Source organism: Adiantum capillus-veneris, chromosome 21 (assembly GCF_014529385.1).
Source record: "Adiantum capillus-veneris isolate H3 chromosome 21, ASM1452938v2, whole genome shotgun sequence".
In the NCBI taxonomy this organism is placed as follows: domain Eukaryota; kingdom Viridiplantae; phylum Streptophyta; class Polypodiopsida; order Polypodiales; family Pteridaceae; genus Adiantum; species Adiantum capillus-veneris.
Window position 1 is genome coordinate 32,158,284 of NC_140951.1, and position 12,574 is coordinate 32,170,857.

At 40.2% G+C, this 12,574-nt stretch overlaps 1 protein-coding gene across 2 annotated transcripts; it reads left to right on the forward strand.

Annotated features, from left to right (window-relative positions):
- Nucleotides 1–5,799: 5,799 nt before the first annotated feature.
- Nucleotides 5,800–9,162, forward strand: LOC147430743 (EPIDERMAL PATTERNING FACTOR-like protein 6). 2 transcript variants are annotated; one of them, XM_086493305.1, is made up of 3 exons: nt 5,800–6,455; nt 6,951–7,042; nt 8,717–9,162. In XM_086493305.1, the coding sequence occupies exons 1-3, from the start codon at nt 6,320–6,322 to the stop codon at nt 8,975–8,977; spliced, it is 489 nt and encodes a 162-aa protein (XP_086349431.1). In that variant the 5' UTR covers nt 5,800–6,319; the 3' UTR covers nt 8,978–9,162. The 2 variants fall into 2 exon arrangements, with proteins under 2 accessions (XP_086349431.1, XP_086349430.1); XM_086493304.1 differs by having other exon boundaries at nt 5,808–6,464.
- Nucleotides 9,163–12,574: the final 3,412 nt, after the last annotated feature.

Below are 12,574 nucleotides of genomic sequence, written 5' to 3' on the forward strand. Positions count from 1 at the left end.
ACGAGTCGACCTCTAATCCTAACTTATCTCTATGGTGAGAGGTATACTACTACACCATACGAGTGAGAATCTAACTTTACCCTAAGCCTTCCCTAGAGTGAGTCATATGACTACACACCACGGGAAAGGAGACTATATTCTACACACTTCTGGAGTGAGCCATATGGCTACACACCACGAAGTGGCCTACGACCTGCAAGCCAACTTTGTGGTGAGAGTCGAAACTACTGCACCACACAAGTCTATCACAACACAAAAAAAAGTTAGTATTTACTGAAAATTTAAAAATATACCTGAAAACTGTTGTAAACTGAAGGGGTTGTCGCTATCTGTTAATCTCTGAAAAGCTCCAAGCTCTGCTAACTCCCAAAAGCTCCAAAACGGTTTTTGATTGAATACGACGACAATTGTTTATATATACGCGTTTTTGATCGATATATTTTTCGTTTGAAAAAGTTTCAATCGAAAAATATCTCGATCGAAAACTGCTTTATACGGGTATTCGGATATTATTCGGAAATACGGCGTATAATGACGTTTTATACGTATAATTTTTGTTATACGGGCGTATAAATACAACACAAATTTCGAGCTTTCCTGGAAAAATTTGACCATGTTTCATCTATATGTTTCCAGGCTGCGCAATCTGCAAGAATCCGTAGCACACCATCCGAAGATTTATTCTCCACATGCCATGATGCTAGGGTGGCCATGGACTTACATTCTAAGAAATGCTTGATGCAAGGAAGCAGAGGAAAATGTCGCAATACCTTTTGTGGATTTTTTGTTCCATGGAGATTTACTCGATATCTCTCGGAATCACATTTCGGACACTTCTCCATGTCTATGTATTCCTCTCTGAAAAGAATGTAGTCGTTAGGACAAGCGTGGATCGAATTGTAGTCTATCCCCAAGTTTCGCAAGATCTTTCTTGCTTCCTCTCTAGAATCTGGCATCCCATTATCAGCTTGAAGTATGTGCTCTTTGATCAATCTACACAACGAAAAAAATACGGTATAAGTGTGTTAAAATCTATCAGATCATTATACATCTAGAGTTTTTTATTAAAGTAAACAGATTGTAATAGATCACTTGAAAAGCGTTGTGACGCTAGTGTCACTCCATCCAAACTTTGTCTGCATGTTGAGAAGAACCAGGAGCGCCTTCAATCTAGACACACGTGCTCCATCATACAATGGCATATCGGCTTCACTTTTTATATCATCATAGATAAGCCTTTCTAAATCCATGATCGTCTCGATCATTTCATCGGTCTCGGGCTCAAACATTGCCTCGTTGGGAATGTGGTCTGCATGATCATCCCCCGAGCTGTCAGAGGCTACATCTTGTGGCCTCACATATCCTGCTTGACCAAAGCGCCTGCTAACACGTCTATTGGGTTGTAAGATTGCTGCCTGTTGGCCAGCGTCAGAGTCCCACGAGTTATAATTGGCAACAACTCGATCTATAATAGATGGATCGAACTCGCCAAATTCACGAACATGCTGCAAAGAAACGTGTCTTGTTCGTCGCACAGCATGCTTGCATTGATTACAAGGACATAAGATCCTCATTGAGAGATAGGTGTTTCGGTTGGACGGCACCACATCCTCGTCACTACTCATAATGAGGGTAAAAACCTTATAACTTGGATAACAAATTTAATCTTCTATTGGCATTCTCCGTCTTCTCTCCCTCTCTCTCTCTCTCTCTCTCTCTCTTTGTTCACACTGTAAACTACCTCACATTCTCTAGTCATGTCCAATCCCCGCACACCTTGGTTTAGAGGTGCACGGAGATCAGAACCACCGGGTTATAATCTTGTCTTTATTGGTCAATGCCTATATTTGTGGGTACAAGAAATCTACATACCCACGTCTACATGATAGTGCATGTAGTGTACAAAACCCCTTTGCCTCTTCTCTAGCTGTAGCATTTCACAGCATCTTAACATCTTTTCAAAGTAGATCTTTGTTCAAGGGATTACTTAACACATTACATGTTGGCCTCCAATCTGAGTATCATGCCATTGAAAGCTTTCTAGCTTAAGGTCGCATCCGTAGAGAGGAAGAGAGGGACCACCGTTCATTTAACTCTAATTTTTTTACCGTAATCTCGAAGGTAGACTCTAATATAAAAACTCAATCCAAAATCTAATCTTAAATCTAACATAATTGAATATGTGGTGATTCGCTCCATTGAAGGATAAAAGACATACCAATGGAACTACTAGCTGCGTAGATGTGAATAGGCCTCACTTCATAACACGATTTTAAATTTCAAATTCGTCGTTAACTCTCGCGCGTGCACGTTCTCGCTCTCGCTCTCTCTCTCTCTCTCTCTCTCTCTCTCTCTCTCTCTCTCTCTCTCTCTCTCTCTCTCTCTCTCTCTCTAGGCAGCAGTCAAACATGCAGGTGAAATTGTTGGTCCGCATGGTCCATCGAACATAAATCTAGATCTAATTTAATCTTAAACTCAAAATAAACATAAATCTAATCTAATCTAACGTATATAAACCTAAATTTAATCTAACGTAAATCTAACTCAAAATAAACCTAAATCTAATCTAATCTAACTTAAATAAACCTAAATCTAATCTAACATAAATCTAAATCTAACATAATCTCAAACTCAACATAAACATAAATCTAAATATAATATAACCTAATCTAATTTAAATTTTAACATAATCTTTTTCTCTCTTTGTTTTCTCCCCTTACCTCTCTCTTTCGTCTTCTCCCCCCCCCTCTCTCTCTCTCTCTTTGGTTTTTTATTATCTCTCTCTTTCTCTTTGTTCAACAAGTCTTGAGTTCAACTCCTCGTTGGCTAGATCTTTAAGGTCTCTTGGGATAGTTTCCGACGATGTTAAAACTCTCTTCTTCTCGGGTGTGTGTGTGTGTGTGTGTGTGTGTGTGGGTGTGTATGTGTGTGTGCCAATAAAAAGAGAAAAATGGTATAACCTTTCTATCACCCAAGTGTGGTAGATTGGTTATGCCATTTCCCTTTTGAATAACAGGTCTTAAGTTCAACTCCTCGTCAGCTAAATCTTTAAGGTCTCTTGGGATAGTTTCCTACGATGTTAAAACTCTCTTCTTCTCCGGTGTGTGTGTGTGTACTGTGGGTGTGTGTGTGTGTGTGTGTGTCAATAAAAAGAGGAAAATGGTATAACATTTCTATCACCCAAGTGTGGTAGATTAGTTATGCCATTTCCCTCTTGAATAACAGGTTTTGAGTTCAAATCCTCGTCAGCTAGATCTTTAAGGTCTCTTGGGATAGTTTCCTACAACGTTAAAACTCTCTTCTTCTTCTCTCTTTTCTCTCTCTCTCTCTCTCTCTCTCTCTCTCTTTTCCTCTCTCAATGTGTGTGTGTATGCATTCTTTGATTATGCATGTGTGTGTGTGTGTGTGTGTGTGTGTGTGTGTGTGTGTCTTTTGTTTATGCATGTGCTCTCTCTCTCTCTCTCTCTCTCTCTCTCTCTCTCTCTCTCTCTCTCTCTCAAAAACACAATGTGTGTGTGTGTGTGTGTGTGTGTGTGTGAGAGAGAGAGAGAGAGAGAAAGGGGAAGGGAACATGAGAGAGAGGAGAGGGAAGGAGCATACCTGGCTCTCCTTCCTCTCCTCGTGTATGTGTATGTGTGTGTGTGTGTGTGTGTGTGTGTGGAGAAGAAAGAGAGAGAGGGAGAGCGCGGGTTACCTCTTTGCTTGCTTCAACGCCGAGAACTCATATCTGAGATCTGAGTTTTCGGGCGCTTTCAGTTTATTTTTTACCCCTGTCGCGGCGTCGCTATGGTCGTCTCGCTATGAGCGTCTCTAAGTTACAAATAAACTAGCGACGCCATGAATTTTCACTTTTAAGTGTCGCACTGCAAGCATCGCTAATGTGAAGTACCTCTTGTAGTGTGACGCCTCGCATAGCACATAATCATCGATGTACATGAACACAGAGAGAGAGAGAGAGAGAGAGAGAGAGAGAGAGAGGAAGAGAGCATACGCAGGCGCACCTCCTAGCGGAGTGCTACACCGGCACGGCAAGAGAGAAGAGAAGAGAGGAGAGAAGAATACACTGACACTGGGTGCAATCTCCCCCCGTGCAAGAGTGACCATTTCCCTTTTGCACGTATTTGATTTATAGATTTCTTGAATGGTCAAATTGAGTACAAACTGGCCGGCCGGTCATAAATGACCAAAGCTCATAAAGAGCACTTGAACAATCAAATATACATAAAATATAATATCCTTTTGCAATAGCCTAGCTCGGTCAAGCCTTTTCCACCTGTCAGTTGTAATAAATAGTAAAATATCAATTCCATAACATACCTCTTAGTTAGAAAGCAATTGTCCTCAGTTGCAAACATAAGAAATCTGCAAACAATACTCGTCAAAAACAGTGATCAAAAATTTGTGTCAAAAAATAGCATATGTTAAAAATAATGAAACTAAACAACATTGCTTAATCAGTGGTATGAGATAGGATTCTTTGATACCACTAGTACAAAAGAAATGTGTGACTGCCTTGCAAAATAATCGAAACAACATACTGCTAAGCATAAATGAACGAATCTGCATACCTGACACCTCGCATAGCACATAATCATCGATGTACGCAAACAGAGAGAGACAACGAGCGAGAGAGAGAAAGAGAACATGCAGGCGCACCTCTTAGAGCGTAGTGCTACACCGGCATGGCGAGAGAGAAGAGAAGAGAGGAGAGAAGGATACACAGACACTGAGTGCAATCTTTCCCTGTGCAAAAGTGACCATTTCCCTTTTGCACGTATTTGATTTATAGATTTCTTAAATGGTCAAATTGAGTACAAACTGGTCGGTCGGTCATAAATGAAAGCTCATAAAGAGCACTTGAATAATCAAATACACATAAAATATAATATCCTTTTGCAATAGCATAGCTCGATCAAGCTTTTTCCACCTGTCAGCTACAATAAATAGTAAAATATCAATTCCATAACTCTCTCTCTCTCTCTCTCTCTCTCTCTCTCTCTCTCTGTGTCAAGTGTCAACCAATGTTCCCCAAAAACAAAGGTTTGGTTTATTTCAACTAGCTAAAATTGCATAATCGTGGCTAGATTCTGAGCTTGCCTTAAAGAAAATCGACAAAACTTTATAGTTGTACTATAATTACTAGCAAATGCTTAAAATTTTATAATTTTACTATAAATACTAGCAAATGCTTAAAATTTTGACTTAAATTGGGAAGAGTTTTAAGTGGGCCCTTATTTCCTTCTCTTAGGAAAAATGCTTTTGACAAGCCCTAGTCTCAACTCCCTTCATTTGTGGAGAGTTTGGGAAAAGTGTATCTAAGCTTAGCCTTGAGCCGGTTAGAGCGCCTGTCTATACAGCAATTAGATGCCATTGTTGCAAGAAATGGCCACCTAATGAGGAGGGAGAAAACGAGAAATCTCGCTTGGATTTTGAAAGAAAATAGTCTAAAAATAGCCAAAAATATCAAGTATGTTTGGAAATTGGGATAAAGGGCGGCTTTCCCCCAGTGCCAACACTGTCTCGTGACTTGGTACCAACTGCTAAAAAGGTGGGGCCTGCGGGCGAGTTTGTTGTTGAGAATCCAGCCGACACTTCGTGTTGGCGTTTTGGACGAGTTGATGGATACCTTGACTCTTTCTCTCTCTTCGCTTTCAACCCATACAGCATACAAGCGGTGACAACCTGATGTGATCTCTCTCTCTCTCACTCTCTCTCACACACACACACACACACACAAGTGAACACATCCCCGATTCCCCGAAGCCCTTCCTGATGAAGAGCCAAGGGCCAAGGCTCTCTCTCTCTCTCTCTCTCTCTTTCTCTCTCGATCCCATCACCGGTACGCTCTACAGTGTTGCTACTATAGCATGTTGGATCTCTCTCTCTCTCTCTCTCTCTCTCTCTCCCCACGAGCTTCACACACACAACCGCCCACATCATAAACATCAGCTCCTCTTCTAATTATCCTTCCACCTTGCAGCCCTCATGAGCTGAGAAGGGTTTATCCCACCATTCTCCACTACCCATCTCATGCAGGCCTTTTCTTGTGGGCTGCTCACAAAACCCTGCACCCTAACCATCATCACCTGATCAATTAGGAGCAATGCGACTAAGAGACACAAGATTGTAATCAGCGATAGGCGCAAGAGTGAGTAAGCCCACACACACACTCGCACTCTCTCTCTCTCTCTCTCTCTCTCTCTCACCCACACATACCTCTATGGAGTAAAGCCCTTCCTCCCCAAATGGGCTCTTTTGCCTCACCTTGTCACCACTCAAAATTGCCAAGCCTCCTCCTCCATCTCTGCCTTCAAAGGAGATGAAAGGATCATCATACAGATGGCTTCTTCTTTCTTCACTAATTATACTAGTTGTCTTCTCCAATCATACAGCACGTTATCAAGGTTGCTGCGCAAGGCCTTCAACCATCATCTTGCCACCATCATCATCAGCTGGTAGATATGGTAATCTTGTATATGAAGTGCAAAACATGTATTGGTCAAGGAATGCACTAGCAAGCAATTAATTTGTGGTTGCATTATTAATTATGGAATCATCACCATCATGCACTCGTTTCAAATCATTACTAGCCGCTTATTGATTGATTGAAGAAAACCCCCAAGTGGCACTATCAAATTCCTTTAGATTTGAAGAATGTCAAAATTTTAAGGGCCTTTTTTAGTGCCATGTGTGCACTAACCGCGCGAAATCATCCTGATGGGATTGATTAAGCGAAGCAATGCATTATAATTTGTAAGTATGGTGTCATCAGCATTAATGGCATTAACTGTTGCAATGATTGCAATCAGCTAATTTAATGCCCACATTCATTGATTAGACTATTGTATAATTAATTACTTGCATCATTTTGGGTGCTTCCAATCTGCATTATGTCATGTGGGTTCTTTAATTATTTCACTGACATAGTTGAGTTGATTAATTATTTGCAGGAGAGGGCGATGTCGATGTGGCAAGAGGAAGAGCCAGTACAAGAAGTGACAGCAAAGTGATCAATGGCAGCCACCCAAATTTTGAAGTTGAGGTAGGTATGCTTTTGTTATTTTGAGGCCTTGTCTTCTCTGTCTCTCTTGTCAGCCCTTGGGTCTGTCTTGTCGTGTGTCCCAATTTCCCAAAGCCCTACAATTTGTATACAAAATAAACAAAGCATCTTGCCGTATCTCACATCAATAAAGTAACTCGACCACTCATTTTGACTATGGTCCTATTTCTTACCATTCATACCAATCCTACATTTAAGACTTATATGTGGGTATCCATTATTCTACCCTTCCAACATGCAGGTGTAGGTGTGGGTGTGGGTGTGGGTGGGTGCAATCTCTTAAAACTAATTGATACGAAGCATCATATTGCTAAAATTAAAAAATAAAAAAAAGGCTTACATGTGGGTATCCATGATTTAACCCTTCCAACATGTAGGTGTGGGTGGGTGCAATCTCTTAAAACTAATTGATACGAACCATCAGATTGCTAAAATTAAAAAATTAAAAAAAGGCTTACATGTGGGTATCCATGATTTGGATGTGTGTGTGTGTTGGTGGTGGGAGGTGGTTGACACTAAGTGGCACGGGGTCTCTAATGAAGACCTCATCATGGGGTCAATGGTGGAGAACTGAGTGCACGAATCTGGAGAAGATCTGAAGGCATCCAAAAGTTTTGCATAGTAGGTCATTCCCAGATTCAAGCCCGAACGGATGTTGTGGCAGTCCAATGCCTAATCGGACGTGCACGTGTATTTCATTGAAATGCATGTGAGTTTACTTTCAATTATGCTTGCTTGAGTTTCCTCTCTCGATGTTCAAGTTTACAAAATTTATCCATGTTTAAGGCTTTTTTGGATCGGACGGCATTGCTTTTGTGTCAAGGCTTCTCCTTTGTGAATCCCATCACGTGGTCTTCATTAAATACCATGTGCCCTTTATTCCTTTTTTTTTTTTTTTTGGGGGGGGGGGGGGGGGGGGGCATTACATAAAGCACACACATGCACAATAAGAATACACACATTCATGTGCATGCACGCATATACATATATGTAAATATGTACATAGGCACCCATGTACATATAGAGAGTGTATATATATTTTCTCTTCTTTTGTTGACACAAATGGCGTGTGTAAAATACACACATAGTTTTGATGTTTGTGTGTGTGTGTGTGTGTGTGTGTGTGTGTGTGCGCGCCCATAAACATATGCATATTGTATGAGTATTTGTATATCTAAGTGGCGTGCAGTAGTTCTTTATGTAATGCATATCTATGATATAATATTGTATCATTATCTTGATTATTGACAACATGTGTATAGTCCATGCATGGATGTGTGTATACAAGATTGGGACAAGATCAATACATAACAATCTAATACATATGGATGTATATGTATGCATAATTGAGTTATGTATCAATCATGTAGAGTTGCATGCAAATGACATTAACGCTAATGCATTCATGTCCATTGATGTGTTTTTTGTTTTGGGTATTCATGCACAATATAGGTACCACAACTAGATGCATTTTTCTCTTGGTTGTAGCGGAGTTGTAAATGCATATGTTTGTAGATGCATATGGTAATTATCCCTACCAAGCATGCCAAGAAGATAATTTGAGTCTTTTAGCCACCTAATTTTTTGCAATTGTGAAATATTTAAGTTAAAGGCTTACAGATTGAACTATAACTATGCTATACATACACATTGCAGAGCTCTGGTCAACCATTGAGATATCTAAGTCGTGGAAGTGACAAAAGCTCTCAAGGTCAGAAAACCATGTTTCATCGTAGAGATCTAATTGTAGGTGCTTTAGGATCAACACCTCCAAAATGTGTAAAAAAATGCTCTCGATGCACACCATGCGATGCTATTCGAGTACCTATACAACCTGGTAGAACAAAAGTAAGCATTATGGAATATTATCCAGAAGCATGGAAATGCAAGTGCAAGAACAAGTTGTACATGCCCTAAATACAAGCCTTATGCTCGAACTTTAGAAGTTATAAATTTATATCCCTTCATCCCTCTGAATTCTATAGCAAAGTATATTCATCCCTTGTACATTGCCTTGTTATGTACTCTAAGATCCATAGTAAAATTTCCTACTGTTGTGAGACATAACGATCTTTATGAATATTATGAAGTTTACATTGGAAGTCTTTTTATTCCAAATTCTTTTGATCATGCTAAATGGTATTGGTATTGCAATACCATTTAACTTGGTAGGTATAAATCTCTTCTCAATTTACGCAACCATATGCATGGTAAACCTTTGGATCCTCAATGGGATTCAATGTTCAAAACTCTCTAGAACTCCTCTATGCAATTCGGCTATGCTTTGTTGAAGACTAGATGTAGTGTCTCCTTCTCATGTGCCTCTACATTTGTGCCTTTCTTCATGTTTCTTGCTCCACAATCCCTAATGCTCACTATAAATTGCGAAGTAGCATGTATAGTGCTCTACTCTCATGTATAGTATGTCTTAAAATAGCTTATTGGGAGAGTGCTAGGAATGTATTGGTAGATCCATTAGAAGCATGCCAATCCTCTTGATCATGGTCACTATGCCATTTCTATCTAAATAACTAGATGGTGGTGTACTCGAGTGCTACTATTGGTCTTCATAGGTTCCCTTTCTCACTTTGAGTCCTCATATATGCGAGCAACCCCTTCTTGCTCTGACTCCACTCTGTGATGCATCTCTTATTGTCATAATGTTATCCATGACATTGTCTGCTCTATGTATAGACATTGAAGTCTCCCATGGACCTCCCCTAGGTGGAAAAGCATATCATCTCCTTAGATAGTCATGCATATGGTGATGGCCCCATATCCTAATCCTCTCTAGTCCCGTTTGTCTCCAAGAGCATATGAGGGCCATGATAATTTAGAAATCAGAGAGCTATGTAGATCATATTGGTGGTGAAAAGGTACAAGCCTAAAGTGAATTTAAGATTGTACGTTCTTAGTTTCTTTCATTGCAACTAGATGTGTTTTCTTTCTTGCAAGCTCAAATAAACTGGTATTCTGACTTTGCTTTTTCAATATTTGCACACAAAAAGGGTTCTCAATTCAAGTTTACATTCCAAGTACGCGAAACGGTGTTGTATTTTATGCTTTAACTTGGTAGGTTAACATGTCTTTTCAATTTATGCATTTATATGCATGCTAAACCTTTGGATAGCCAATCAGTGTCGATTGCCAACGCTCTCTAAAAAACTCCTCTCTATATTGAAATAAGGCTATGTTTGTTGAAGACTAAATGGAATGGCTCCTTCTCATGAACCTAGCTATGTACGCACCTTCCTCTATGTCTCCTGCTCTGCAATAGTCTTAACTCTTGTTGTGTGCGAAGTAGCATGTATAGTGCTCTCCAGTCAAAATCGTACTAGTTTTCTTGGGCATGGTCCCAAGCTTGTCCAACTCCTTTGTGTAAGTGTGTGATGCGTTAATGGGCATCGTGCCATGGTCATGCTATCTCTATAGTTATAAACAACAATGGGTGCCATAGGATCCATAAATAGAAGAAAATAATGTATTGAATTCACTCTCATAGATTCCACTAGATCATGTGTGAAATAGATAATGATATGTTGTCTTCATGTATTGACCACTATCTTTAATGAGCGTGCAAGAAAGAGTGCTAGGTATGTATCGCTAGCTCTGATAGGTAGTGAGGGATTATAAAGGATATGACTAAGCTTTTATTTTCCATTGACCTGATAATAGAATACTATTGTGACAACCCTCTTGGCATGCCCCCATGTGGGAAGCATGTCCATCCTCCTAACCATGGCCACTATGCCATCTCATTCTAAATAACCAAAACGGTGGTGTGCTCTAGCTCTACTATATATGGTCTCCATAAGGTTCCATTTTCTTGCCTTGAGTCCTTAGATATGTGAGAAACTCCCACCTACTCTGGCTGCGCTTTGTGACACATCCCCTATCCTCAAAACTTATTAATGACATTGTCTTCTACTCTATGTATAGAACCCCTAGGTTGAAAAGCACATCATCTCCTTCGATAGGCATGCATATGGTGATGCTCCGCATCCGGATCCTCTCTAGTCCCCTTGTCTTTGGGAGAATATAAGGAACATGAAAATGTTAAATAGCAAAGAGCCATGCGGATCACATTGGTTGTGAAAAGTTACAAGCTAATCCACATGTATCCTGGGAGTCAAATCTTTACAAACCATGTACCATTTCACATGGATTAATCATAGAGCATTATATGTATTGAAACAATGTACACTTTTTGTTATTGTAGATGCTGGCTATAGACTGCAAGGGAAGCGATGGAAAGAAGGGAAGGGGATAGAGGAGACACATAGGTGTTTTGGTGGAGCTTGTAAAAAGAAGCTATCTCGTACTCCTTATTTTTTATATAACCAAAGAATGTAATGGGCGGGTGCTTGGCCATAGCCACGGGGCCTGAAACCCAAAAATCTTCGACTTGAAGGTCAATGTGGCCCAAGTGGCTAAAGAATGTAGGGGCCATTATGTACAACTGTACAAATGTGGTCATGATTGGAGCTTAACATATGCCCATCATCTCTATGCAATGTGTGAACCTCTATGAGGCTAAGCTCTTTGTTAGAGCATCCGCTGGGTTTTCATATATGTGAACTTTGACTAACTCAATGTATTTGCTAGCCAAAAGATCCCGTACCACATGATACCTGACCTCTATCTGTTTCGACTTGGAGTGAAACACGGGGTTCTTTCCTAACGCAATCGCACTTTGACTGTTGCAATGTAGCACTGGAGTCTAGTATATACCAAAATCTCCCACTAGATGAGATAACCACCACAAAGCTTCCTTACTGGAACTAGAAACTGCAACATACTCTGCCTCAATGGAAGACGAAGTGCAATTCTGGATACATGATCTCCAAGAAACTTCCGCTCTAGCGAACAAGAAAACATAACCAAATGTGGATCGCCTAGTGTCCACACAACCCGCATAATCCAAATCAGTGTATCCAACTATGGATGCATCACTGTTCCCAAAGTGTAAGCACTCGTCAAATGAGCCCTTGATGTATCTCAAGATGTGCTTCATTGCCTCTCAATTCTTTTTTCCTGGATTTTTGATAAACCTGTTGACCACTCCCACTACATATGCAATGTTTGTCCGTGTGCTAACCATGGCGAACATGAGATTGCCAACTGCCAAACAATACCGCACCTTTGTCATCTCTGCCTTGATCATGCTTGCTAAGGTTTTTGTATGCATCCATTGGGGCACTCAATGCTTTCCCCCCTTGCATATTAAAACATTGCAAGACCTTGTGAATATACTCTTCCTGCGAAAGTTCAAGTATACCACATTTGCGATCTCTCTTGATACGCATACCAAGAAAATGATGTGCATCGCCCAAATCTTTCATAGAAAAATGCTTGCTTAAGGTATCCTTGAGAAGTGTAATCTCATCTTTTGACTTCCCGGCTATGAGCATATCATCCACGTACAAAATCAAAATTATGAGGGAACCATCGTTTAACCTCTTTGTGGCATTGATCCTCTTGGCTCCGTACATAACCTTGGGACTGAATGTACTT